Consider the following 12,386-nt stretch of genomic DNA (forward strand, 5'->3'; position numbering starts at 1 on the left):
ACGTGGAAATATCATTCAGTATTAAAATGCAATAAAGTTATGTGAAAGAAAAGATAGGTGAAGAAGCTTTGATATCTTAGAATGTAATGAAATAATGATTTCATAAAGCCAAAATGGCTGAGCTAGGAAAAATAAGAAAACTTCAAGACAGAACTGAGAGGGTGAGAGGGGAGAAGAAGGAAAAAACTGACCGGCGATCATAAAGGAACACGGAAAACCAACCAAACAGGGATGTGCAGGAAAGAGGTGAGCCACGGAGCCATCGGCTGCTCCCCCTAGGAAGCCAACCTGGTTTCTAAAGCAAGCTACACATTGCGGAGATGGTCAGATAGAAAGGGGAAAAGACCACCACTATGGAAAATGTTATAAACGCAAAGCAAGGAGGTGAAAAGAAAATTTAACTGTAATGGTGTATGGCGTGCACTGTACACGCCTGACCAGTGGCCCCACCAGCAGCGCTTCCCTGACTGCTGGTCAGATGCCCCCTCAGCCAGCACAGCTCGCCTGCAGCTCTAACTCAGAACAGGGCAAAGAGGACTGGAGACAGGGCAGCTACTCTGTCTTCTGCTTCTTGGATTTCACTAAACCTTTCAGAGCTTGTGAATTTTAGTAAAAGAATTTCACTAACTCTTTCAGAGTCTGGGATGCCTCACCAGGAAATTTACAAAATAATTTAGTTCAAATTGGAGATCGTTCAGCCTCTTCCTGGTTGTAATGTCTTAGGCTTTGAATAAGTATGGTCCAAGTAGAGAAAATTTGTTTGAAAACACCATTCTGAAATACCTACACATACAGTTCCAAGGATATAGAAGTCTCTATCGTGCTAAAAACGAATAGCGTTTTAAATGGAAGGGAAGGAATTGTTCAGTAAATTACGACATAAATGCATCATGTTGAGCTTTGCAAATGGTAGCGATTCACATTGTCACTGTGGTAACAATGATTTGCCATGCAACCCAATACAAAGACTTAAGACAAAGCAAACAAATTTGGCCTAAGATGAAAATACTAATACGTTCTTGCACCCAAGAGTCTGTTGTCAAGCGAGCTGTACCATACAGAAATACATTTTCTTCAAGATGGCACCGCAGCATCCTGGCTACAATTTAATTAATCGGTTCTTTTTATAGTAATCTAAGTCTGCAATCTCCCAGAGTCCGTTCTTTCCACACAAATAGAGAAAAAGAAAAATTTTAAAAAAACCAGAAAAATAATTGTACAAATTAACGGTTCAAGTGTTATATGACTTGTTGAAAAATGAAAACTTAACTAATCTCATGACGATATCATGAGTACAGTAGTGAAAAACCACTAATCACACACAGGAAAACTTCAGAATTTTATATATATATTCTGGCCCTGTATTAGAGTTCTTAAGATCTATATGTATGCGTAGATTAATATAAGAAAAACATGAAATCACATTACCTTATGAAAGAAATACCCACTTTAGAAAATGTGGCATAGCCATTACATCTACAGGCGATTTAAAATGCTCTATCTTGCCTTTTATTATAATAAAGACAAAGGATGTTTTAATTGTAAGGGAATCAGTGACAAAGGGAGTAATTCTAGTATTTACGGAATAAAACCCTAACACTAATAGGTAGGTTGGTTTGGGAAATAACACAGCAGACACAATTACGAGGATTGTCTCTTCTCCGCTCTCTCAGGCTCCAGGATAAAGAAGAATCAATTAGCCCTCAACAGACTACGACCTTGAAGGTCACAGCTCTGTGCATAATATGCTGAATATGCTGAGACAGGTAGAAAAGGGAGACCGAAGTCCTGAAACCAACGAAGAGCCTGTTTCGGATGTGACAATGTCCTTTTAAGGATGCTTAGTTCATGTCAAAAACATGCATGATGAGAGAAAAGCTCCAGTACTTTCTGTGACTAAGCAATACTTTCTTAGTTGAAAAGAAAAAAAGTGATAGAGATTACAAAATGACAACATTCAGTTCCAAGCCCTTTTTTTTCTTTCCTTTAGTTAATGGCTACAAGCTTTTTAAACAATAAATGCAACCACTGATGAGTGTCTACAAACAAAGCTCCAAGGACTACTAATCTTTTCAAAGAAAAAAAAGACGATTTTTTTTGGATACTAGTAATTTGTTATTTTTAGGCACTATTCCAAAAAAGAATTAACACAGTTTCCCCACACAGAAAACCCTACGGGCTGCACTGTGTTAACCAACTGTCCAGTCCTAACTTTTCAGGAGGAAACTATTTCCCAGACTGCATTTCCACGCGTATCTCCAATGCGCTTCCGAAGGCTGCAGCTCTGCAGCGGGGCCAGCGCTGGTCACTGTGATGCTTTCAGGCAGCAGTAAATCTTCTCCACTCAATGCAAATGCTAGACAATCAATACCCTGGCTTGGGAAAAAAAATCTTTTTTAAAGAAACTATATGGAATGTATAATGTATTGAAACACTTAGTAGAAGAATTTATCTTAAAAAATAATCCCTCAAAAAGTCAACCTATACTTTCTGATTTGGTCCTAGAACAGGAAAATGTACTGGGTGTTTCTTTGTTCGTTTATTTTCCTTAGATGACAAAATTATAGAATTTAGCTGACAAGTTTTTACGAAGAGTCCTGTTTCCTTTTCTGGACAACTAAACCTATTCAGCCACATTTTCAGTAAAGACAAGTTTCAAACCCGAAAGACAAAGAAGTAACCTTGTCTTCATAGTAAATTTTGCTTCTCCTTGCAGGATCTGTATGTGCTTTTTATAGCCTGTCATTTCATCTGGGTATTATTTCCCGGTCACTTTGCCAGGTGGGAAGAGGCGGCGAACGCAGTGATGTCTGTCAGACCTTTAATGGTGCTTCGGGGATTTGATAAAGACACAGCGCAGTGTCTGAAGAAGGGAGCTTCTTCCCTAATTACACCTGAAAAACAAGCCTCATTTTTTTCTGAAATCTTTGCCACTGAAACTGGCGCGTATGAAACCATCTTGAATCACTAGCAGAAATCAGGTTTTCCTGTGTTTCTGTAACACATGACTCTGCCTCATCCTGAACATTCTGTGTGGAAGAGATGTTCTTTATTCTTCATTACCATCTAGAGGGAGAGCAGGAGTGAGTATTTCATCACTAAATCCTTACCCTCAACTCACCTTTAAGTCTAAGAGGTTTTACATACATGACTGAGAACCAACTTCTCTGATCTTTCACATTTTTTTCTGCTAAGGAAAAATTCATCAATGGTAGATAGTGATAGAAGATAGAGAATCAAAAGTTAATTATAAACATTTTTTTTTAAAAAGCTACAAACTCCTCCCTTCTATACTGACGCTTAGAATATTCTGACTAGTCATGGTTTCATGCTTGTCAACTTTCCATTATAAAGCATTGCAATGACCCAGTACAAACAGCAGCACGCTGCTCTGTATTGGTTTAAAAGCGTGGGCTCTTCCCTCACAGGTTATTAAGCTGGGCTGCTGCGATCCGACAGGCCAATGACCCATGCCTAAAAAAATACAAAAACGATGTACCTTACTAATGCCTCTTGTACTTTTTAATGACCACCAAGGAAGCTACTTAAACATTTGATTACAGAAGACGACGAGACTGCTCTGGGAAAATCCTTCCATGCGGAACTGTACAGTGACTTGAATAAAATAAGGCTGCCCCTAATAAGTGCCCAGTAACTGAAACCACAGCCTGGGCAGGACACTGATCATCTGATGCAGGGAGACGTGAGCGCTGCCAATGTCTAAAGATTCGGTGCAGTATCAGGCAGGACCATTTCAGATGCACATGTGGGGAGAAGTGGTGAAGGGAACAGGAAGAGGAGATGGAGAAAGACCACAGGCAGATGGGGATTGCTGGGAGGCAGAGGCCAACTGAGAGGTGAAGAGAAGTACCAGGAAGACTGTATGGGGAGAAGAAAGACAAAATCATACTCACTGATCTATGGAAGTCACACTGAACATAAAAAATAATGATGATCTGATATTTTAACATCAAAAAGTGTTAGAAATAAATTGAATTTAACTTAAATTCAAGCATGACTCGAAGACACTGAAGTTTTGGGTCCTGCACCCCAGATCTGGCAATCTGGCCAAAAGGAGTTGCAGTCAGAACACTGAAATACACGAGTTTTCGAGAGCTTTTTACTCATCTCTTCATTGCCACCCCAAGCATCCCGATCACACGATATGCTTAACCAAAACCATGCAACTGAGACACAAGGAGAAAAGAAAACAGCTACATTGCTCTGGTGAACAATTTTTAGGACCTGGAGCCCACCCCTGTCTTTTACTCATCATCGTCTCTCTCTCTCTACTTACAAAGTTTAGGAGCAGTTTGGAGATTAGTTTCTGTTGTTTGTGGCTGAGTTGCTGACTTGGGTGTTCTCACCTCAGGGTTCCGAGTGGGTGAAGGGAAGGATGGTGCAGTGGGTGGCAGGAAAGAAAAAGCAAAAGCACGATTCTTCGGGGTTGGTGCTGCTGAAGGTTCAGAGGACACCACAGTATTGTCATCAACTTGTACTGTAACTTGAACCTCAGTTTCAGACTGAGCCCTAGAGACGGGTGAAGTATATGCCTCAGATGATACCCACACAGCTGAGGCAGCAGTTGGATCCAGGGAAATAATAGGGTCCTGGCCTAACCCCCCAGGGTCAAGGTGAGTAGGAGAGTCATACTCAAATATCTTGTCCACAAATACCCACTTGAGGCCGGCAATGCAGAGGCAGAGGCTGACTAGGCAAGCCAGAATGGGGACAATGCAGATTTTCTCCGAGTTGAGGCAACCTCTCAGGCGCTCGGCTTCCAGGCAGACGCAGCAGGGAACTGCCAGGCCCACAAGTCCGGGGGTTCTCCCATCTTCCGTCTGGGTCTCTGGCATGTCTTCTGCTGCTGGAAGCCCATCAAGAGACGGGTCTGCACTCAGCTGAGTGGAGGGGCTGGAGGACCTCTCAGCAGCTCCCTCAGACATGTCTGGGGAATAGATCTCCATCGGCTCACCTCCAGAAGGCCTGGCCTCTCTCACGGTCCATTACCATGCAGGGCCCCCCCCAGCCAAATGAGACAGCATCTTACAGGGGGAAATCGATAAGTCGTCCAAGTCCAAGGCCATTATCAAAAGCAAGAGGAGTTCAGAAGGAAGGAAGAAAAAGAACAAGCCTTTAGCAACTACCAAATAAAAGTATATTGTAATTCTTTACCGCTGTTTAGGGGCCACTTTTGCAGTTCTTTTAAATGCTTCTCCAAACCATCCGGGCTGGTCCAGAGGACAGGGGCCAAAACAGAAACCCAGCTGACGGTGGGTCGATTAAGTAAACCAGTAGCCCAAACTGAAAGGCATGTTTCTCACCTCGGGCATCTGAAGCTGCTGTCTGCTTAGATGGAGAAAACAACTGTCATGCAGGAGAAGTAAGAGCAAAAGCAGGACCAGCGCTGGCGGCGGCGGAGGCAGCAGCGGCGGCGGCAGGAGGGGCAGCAGTGACAGTAGCAACAGCATCCTGTTGTGTTAACGCGACGGCGGAACGAGGCTGAATCATTACAGAGCAGCAGGTGCCTGCCCTCTGAGCATCACTGCACACAGCATCCTCGCAGAGGGACCCGAGGGGAAGAGTGCGCCAGGAGGGGCGGTAACTCCTCTCCCCGCCCTGCCTCCCCCCCCACCCCCACCCCCAACCACTCCTCTTTGTGCTCCTGAGCGCTCATTCACTTTCTTCCTCAGCGGCTCTCGCTTTCTTCCCAGTCTCTCGCTCCTTCTTTCCCCTCCTCTTTCAAAGACGTTCTCTCTCTCAGTCTCTTTTTCCTCCCTCCTATCCCAGCCCCCACCCGCTGTCCACACTCCAGAGCTGCTGGCCGCTCAGAGTAAAATCAGTATACCCGGCAACACAGGACAGCCAGTGACTTCCTATTTTATCCAATTAGAAGGAATAAAGGCCATCAAATCAAAGAGAAGCAGGCAGGCACCAGTTCAGCTGAGTCCCCAAGGCCCCCACCCCTTTTCTTTCTTTTTTCTTTTGCTCTCTGCAAAAGCGGCTCCAGTCCTTCCACCCCCACCTTGTTTGCTTTCAGTCTTGCTGGCTCTTTCCTTCACCCACTGTTGGGTCAGAGAAAAGCCAGCGATCGATGCTAGCAATCTAACAAAGCTGGGATGGGGCGGGGATGTAGGTGGGACCTCAGGGGTTGGACCTCAGGCTTGGCAAAGTCTGATATCTGATTCCTCCCCAGAGAGGTAAGCGTTGCAACAGCAATTTCTCCTGCCTGCTGCTGAGAGCTAGCATTCCTGCCCCAGCCCGCTAATAAGTTTTGTTCACCAAGAGGACTGTTATTACCTGATTCTCAACCAACAGTCGGGACATTTTTCCTAACCATGGACAGCTCTGCCTTCAGCCCTTGGCAGGCAGACAGTGTAAGACTCTGCAATGCCCAGTGCGAAGTGCTGAGTGTATGCTGGAGCAGGGGGCTGCTGGGCAGGGGAGTGAGGGGTTCAGACATCCTCACTCTGGTCCCCTTTAAATTTCCATTTCCCTGTCCCACCCACAGCAGCCCTCGACTCATGTCCAGCTAACTAGCAGCTCTGGTAAGTAACAGAGCCACACAGGGAGCAAAAGGCTACCGCTTCGTTTGGAAATTAGCCTTCACTGTGACTCCACGCTGCGGACGCCTGTATTCCCTGGGCGCTGTAACGTGTACCACATGTCCTCACTATCGCCGCACTGCAAGAATTAAGAACAGTTTTCTGTAAGAGCACGCCTTTTCGGGTTAGGTTTTGGGAGTTTTGCCTTACAGATAGTTTCAATGCTGATTTTTCCCCCCTTTCTAAAATAGCAGTCATTAAAAGACCAAGAGAAATTCACTGTCCTTCATGGAGAGACAGGCTCCACTGAACTTGCCGTTTGCTGCGTGTCAGGGCGCGCTGCGTGCACCTGCACCGTTCATCCGCACTTCACCGTGACTGCACACCTGGACCGTTTCCAAGGAACCATTCTGCTCACCTATGTCAAGAGGAGTCTTAAAAACTCTCTCTAAATCTGTGTTATATAGCCATCATATGAGTCCCAGAAACAATAAAATTTAGAGCCCAAGTCCTGAGAACATCTGCTTTCAGCACACTCTGTTTTGTATAGGGCACTCTTCACTGCTTTGAATTATTTTAAAGCTTTAAGTGGACATGGGATTCGAGTATTATCATTTCTTTCTAAATGAAATTAGTCCATAATTATAAATAATTCAAAGGATATTATCTTAAAATGTGTTTGCAGTACTATAGCTAACAACGACAAAAGCCTGAATTGATCTGAATAAGTGTTATCATGGCCATGACAGGCTTATGAGCAAAACTAATTATCCTAAAGTTCACCTCTACATGACCTGCACTTACATCCCAGCAACTAGTATTTTAAAATAATTTCTGTGCCCAATTTCTAGCTTTAACTAATTAACTAATTAATTAATTGAACTGTTTGATTTGAAAGTACCGAGAATTTTCTTAAAGATTCTAGCAATAGACATAAAATTCCATATGACAGAAAACCTATTTTTGAAGCATTTACAGTATTCAAACTGAGAGGTATTACGATTTTAATTATCAATATTTATGTAAATATTAAAAACGATATAAGCAAGTAAATGCTTATGCTAAATTAGGGTAATTTATAATTCCTTTAGAGATCACCCAGTTCAAATGCGTGGCCCTTCACTCCTCCAATGTTACACTCAAATATAAAACATTGGCATTTCGTCCACAGCCAAAGCCATCTAAATCTCAAAGACCAAATGGGGTTCAGGGAGCCCAGGTCAGGTGTGGAAGAGAGATGCCAAGAGCAATAACCGGCAGTTAAGAAAAGTGGTCCCTAACTTGCACCAATAACAACTATTCACCTGACCTTAATCATTAAGAGCGAACATATTCAGCAGACAAATTGCTGGGCACTAGCTCTCCTGTCCAAGACACCCCACACTTACAAAGGAAAACAGCGTGTTATGTAAAGGCTAAGGACAAAACAGAGACAGACCCGTGGGCTGACACAGCCTTTCTTTTCCCTGACTACACAAATCAGACTGTGGCATGTGTGTGAGTCCTCCCTGGATACGGACCAGAACTCGCACCTTGAAGCTAAGGTCAGCTTGCAGAGGGCCAGCATCCTATAAAGCTGCTTCCCACCAAAGTGGAAGGTGCTTGTAACTGAGGAAAGGAAGTAGAACAGGAGCTAAAGACTGAAAGGAATTCTCCAGGAGTTCTGTCCTTGAGACAAGAAGACAGAAGTTGCCTTTAACCCTTTATCAAATCCTTTGTAGTAATAATGAAGTGAGAAAGGGGAGTGTATATGGAATTAAGGATCAGATTAAGGATCAGGTAAAACATGCCTATTTGTAGGAAGAACTGCAAAGATACATCACTTTAACCCTTTATGCTTCATCCCCATGAAAGCCCAGGAACACCCATATTTCAATGTTTTCTTAAAAAAGTGAACAAGAGACAAATTTTTACTACCTTTTAAAACCACATTACCACCTCCTTCATGACAACAAAAAGTACATTTATTTAGCTCCACCTTTGTGTCAGGAACTCTGCTGCATTTTTAACATACATTATTTTTTTTTATCTTCACCAATTTTGTATAGTACATATTATCTTGAAAATAAAGAAACTGATTCAGGCAGCTTAGGTGGCTTGGCCATGGACATGCAGCTATTGAGGTATGGACCCAGAGCTGAGCAAAGGTCTGACTCATGCCATTTCTGCTGAAAAATGCTGCTCCTCTTTTTTAATCAGAAGAACGCATCTGATTATGTATTGCTTACCTATCACTTCCACAGGAGAGTAAGCAAACCAGAAAATAGAAACAGTCATTACCTTCATTTAATTAGTAAACAAACTTACAGGCACCTAGTTTCCAAATTAAGTGCCCTCTAAAATTTTGCCTACTGATTTTCAGACATTATAAGGATTAAACACAGGCCATTTAAATAATAAATATTTATAGTTTAAATGGAATGAATTCTTCCATAGTCTCAGTTCAAGGATTTTCTTTGGAAAGTTATTTTAGTTGTATATTGCTATGAAATGAACTGCCCTGAAAGAGCTAAAGATAACCATTGCATATTATTTCACTAGTCTGCAGGTTTAATGGGTTCAGTCGAGCGGTTCTTCTGCTCCATTTGTTGGCAGCTGGGGCTGCAAGAGCTGAAGATGCAATTGGGCTGAAACACTGAAGATGGCCCACACACATGACTGACGCAGCTGACGCCAGATGTCAGCGGGACGCCCAGATAGGATTGGCGGACGGTGCACCAACCTGTGGCCTCTCTAAGTGGCTTGGGTTTCTCACAGCATCACAGCTGGGTTCTGAGAGGGAGGAAGTGCCAGCTGCCAGGCTTCCTAAAGTGTGGATCTGGAAGCAGCAAAACTTACTTCCACCGCATCCTACTGGTTGAGCAGTCGCAATGCTATGTGAGATGCATGGGACAAACAAATCTTGATGGACACAGAGACAAAGAATTCCCAGCCACAATTAATCCACCACAGAAAGCAAGGAAGTAAATATTAGCAAGACAATCCAAGCGGAGACACAATAATATAGACAGGGACTTGCTTTCCCAAAATACACTATTTCTGATCCACTTTCGTAATGTTCCAGCTTCCTTCTAAGCCAACTTCAATGAAGAAAGCATTCTATTATATCATCGGATTAAAGATTCTCAAATTCCTCTGCTACCTCAATTCAAGGTAGGCTCTTTGGGTCTGTATTAATTTTATGTATTCTAATTTCAGAAATATTTAGCATAGCTTCAGCAGACAAAAGAGGGCAATAAATGCCATTTTGCTTTCGACCATGTCACCCAAACTTATTTTCTCTGTCTTATTTTTCCCCATATTTTGGCTATTTTACTGCAGAAATTTTTATCTTTCAAGAAGTTTATCCTTGTTCCTCCATTTTATGGCTGAAAAAGTACAATTTACTTCCTGGTATCTAATATCACTATGGCAGCAGTAGTTTGGTTTAGGGATGCCAACCTTTGGAGCTGACTATGTTTAACTTATGATTTATTTGCTAATGAATTGTGAAATCATGATGTCACAAGAAACCTTCAGGGCCTAAAGATAACCTTAAAAAGTTGCTGCTTCCTGTGAGAGAGGACAATCTACTCAAATGGATCTGTTAGCCTCGTCCCACCCATCTGAAAATGAACTCCAGCTCAAGTCTCAGCTCTTCCATGGAGCCCTTCTTGCTTCCAAGTCACAGATGCAGCACACCTTAAAGGCACCATTATTGGGGCACAACTTCACAGTTGGTGTTATTATTTAATTATGTCGTGTGTATCAGACTGAAGAATGCAATTCTTTCAAGGTCTGGTCTACAAATGTCTAGTTGTCCCAAACCTAGAGCTAGGCTACTCTTCAATCCATATTTTGTTTGGTTTTATTTTTCACTGAGATTGATTTACACAGATTATGCCACTTCTAATAAACTGGCAGACTTCTTTTCATACCATCTATCTATACAAAATTCCTTCTATAATCTCCTTCATTTTTTTCAGATCTTTAAATGTCCAGTTCAGATCCATCCTTATCAAAGTTTTCTGACTGTTCCCAAATATACCTTTCATGATTTATGTTGTTCTAGTGAAACTCTGTTACCCCAACTGTGCTTCTTAACTCTTAGGCACCACAGATCCTTTCAGTGGATGGAAAATTGGAAATAAACCAAAATTTAACGGTTTTTCCTGTAATTTTTCTCTCGTCAGCCAAATCGCAGAGTTCTCTGAGGACAAACCAAATCCACATAGTCTTTGATGCCCTTCTACATTATTCATGATGCTAAATGCCTGAGACGAAACTCATTTCACCTGACTGGGCAGGTGTGTTCTCCCCACTTGCAGGGTTAGTCAAGACTCTGATCAAACTTTACTCTTACCCAGTGAAAATTTATCCAGAGAAGACAACTGGGCTTCATTTTAAGAATTATTTTGTGAGATGCTGCATTAAAGGTTTGATATTGACGGCGGGTCTGTGTCCTCATTTTGTCCTAAGTTGATCAATCCACACTGGTACATTTTGTTCTTTATGAGTTCAGATCCCTTCTAGCTCAAGATACAGTAAATGCTCTCAAAGATAAGATCGAGAATTTTATATAGTAAGATATTTTTATCAAATGTTGTACTTATAATGAGTCTACTTTGAGGGAACCTATTTATTTCTCACTCCCCAGAAGTAGAGATCAAAATTGGTTATATGCAGCCACTGTTTATTTATTTTTAATTTTACAAGTCCCTTTCCTTTCACAATGACACTGGACATGTTTTGGAATGAGATGGAGATGGTGATGGCACAACATTTTGACACGTGCCAATAAATTATTCACCTTGAAGTGATTAATTTTATGTGAAGTGAATTCCAACTCCATAAAAATTATACTGGACATGCATAATAACTTCAGTTTCTCCAACATTTAATTTTAAAGGAAGAACATATTCTATATGACTAGTTTTACTAGTGGACTGCCCTAGAATAATGAGACCTTTTTTTTAATGTGTAGGTTGCCCTTTCTTCTACAAAATCTCACTAGGTCATGCGGCATTAAACCGCTGACAATTCTTAATTAATTATGCACTCTGAAGTGGTTGATGTTGATGATGTGGTACTGCATCCCCAAAAGCCTTAAAGCACAAATAAAGATAAAATAAATTGGTATGTCCTTGAGGGTCTACATTCAAAAAAGTTTTATGAAAAAATAAGAAAGGTTTTATTATGAGATGAAATGAGATATAACAATCTCATTTTACATAAAGTATTATTTCCTATTGTTTGACTCCACCCATTGGCTATTTAGAATATACTAGAAATATGAGCAAAGGATGAAGGAAAGTGGCAGTATTCCTGAATTACCAGTATTTTCTACACAGTATGCTTTGCTATGAAATGTGTGGTAAACTACCACCAGAATGCAAGTTCTAGGAGGTCAAGAACTTGTGTTTGCTTTTATCATTGTACCTCTACAACCTAGAACATGATTGGCACACAAAAGTCATTCAGTAAGTGCTGCTGAATGAATGTATCAATATGGAAACTCTACTAAAGGGGGGTGAGTAAACCATGGGAAAATGTCTTAAAGACATGGGTACTCTAGACTGAGTTTTACTTGTGTGAATAAATGCAAGTAATGTTACATTAGTGTGTGTGTGTATGTAACAGAAAGGAGAAAAATCAAAAGGAAAATTACTTTCATGACTATCCCAATGTTATATAAATGAATAATCATTCATAATATTTACTAGAGCAATATATGTTGTTTTAGTTATTTTGAACAAATACCTTTGCTTTGTTTCATTAATACTCACTACTCTCAGTTCAGTTCACAGTGCAGGGCAGCAGAGCCTAGAGAGAAGTTGTTTGTTTGTTTTACCCTCAAGTCTT

The 12,386-nt window shown here is 41.5% G+C and overlaps 1 protein-coding gene across 5 annotated transcripts in view; it reads right to left on the bottom strand.

Moving 5' to 3' along the window:
* The window catches only part of NRG1 (neuregulin 1), a 948,231-nt gene that overhangs the window by 101,400 nt on the left and 834,445 nt on the right, over positions 1 to 12,386 (bottom strand). For 3 of the 5 annotated variants that reach the window (XM_045821529.1, XM_045821531.1, XM_045821533.1), the window contains exon 1: positions 4,298 to 5,480. The exons of the other annotated variants lie outside the window; for them this stretch is intronic. In XM_045821529.1, the coding sequence (XP_045677485.1) occupies positions 4,298 to 4,967 (670 nt within the window). In that variant the 5' untranslated portion in view covers positions 4,968 to 5,480. Of the gene's footprint in view, positions 1 to 4,297; positions 5,481 to 12,386 lie in introns of those variants that run through there. 5 annotated transcript variants of the gene reach the window in all.

Source organism: Phyllostomus hastatus, unplaced genomic scaffold, assembly GCF_019186645.2.
Source record: "Phyllostomus hastatus isolate PE091 unplaced genomic scaffold, TTU_PhHast_1.1 phas_scaffold_46, whole genome shotgun sequence".
In the NCBI taxonomy this organism is placed as follows: domain Eukaryota; kingdom Metazoa; phylum Chordata; class Mammalia; order Chiroptera; family Phyllostomidae; genus Phyllostomus; species Phyllostomus hastatus.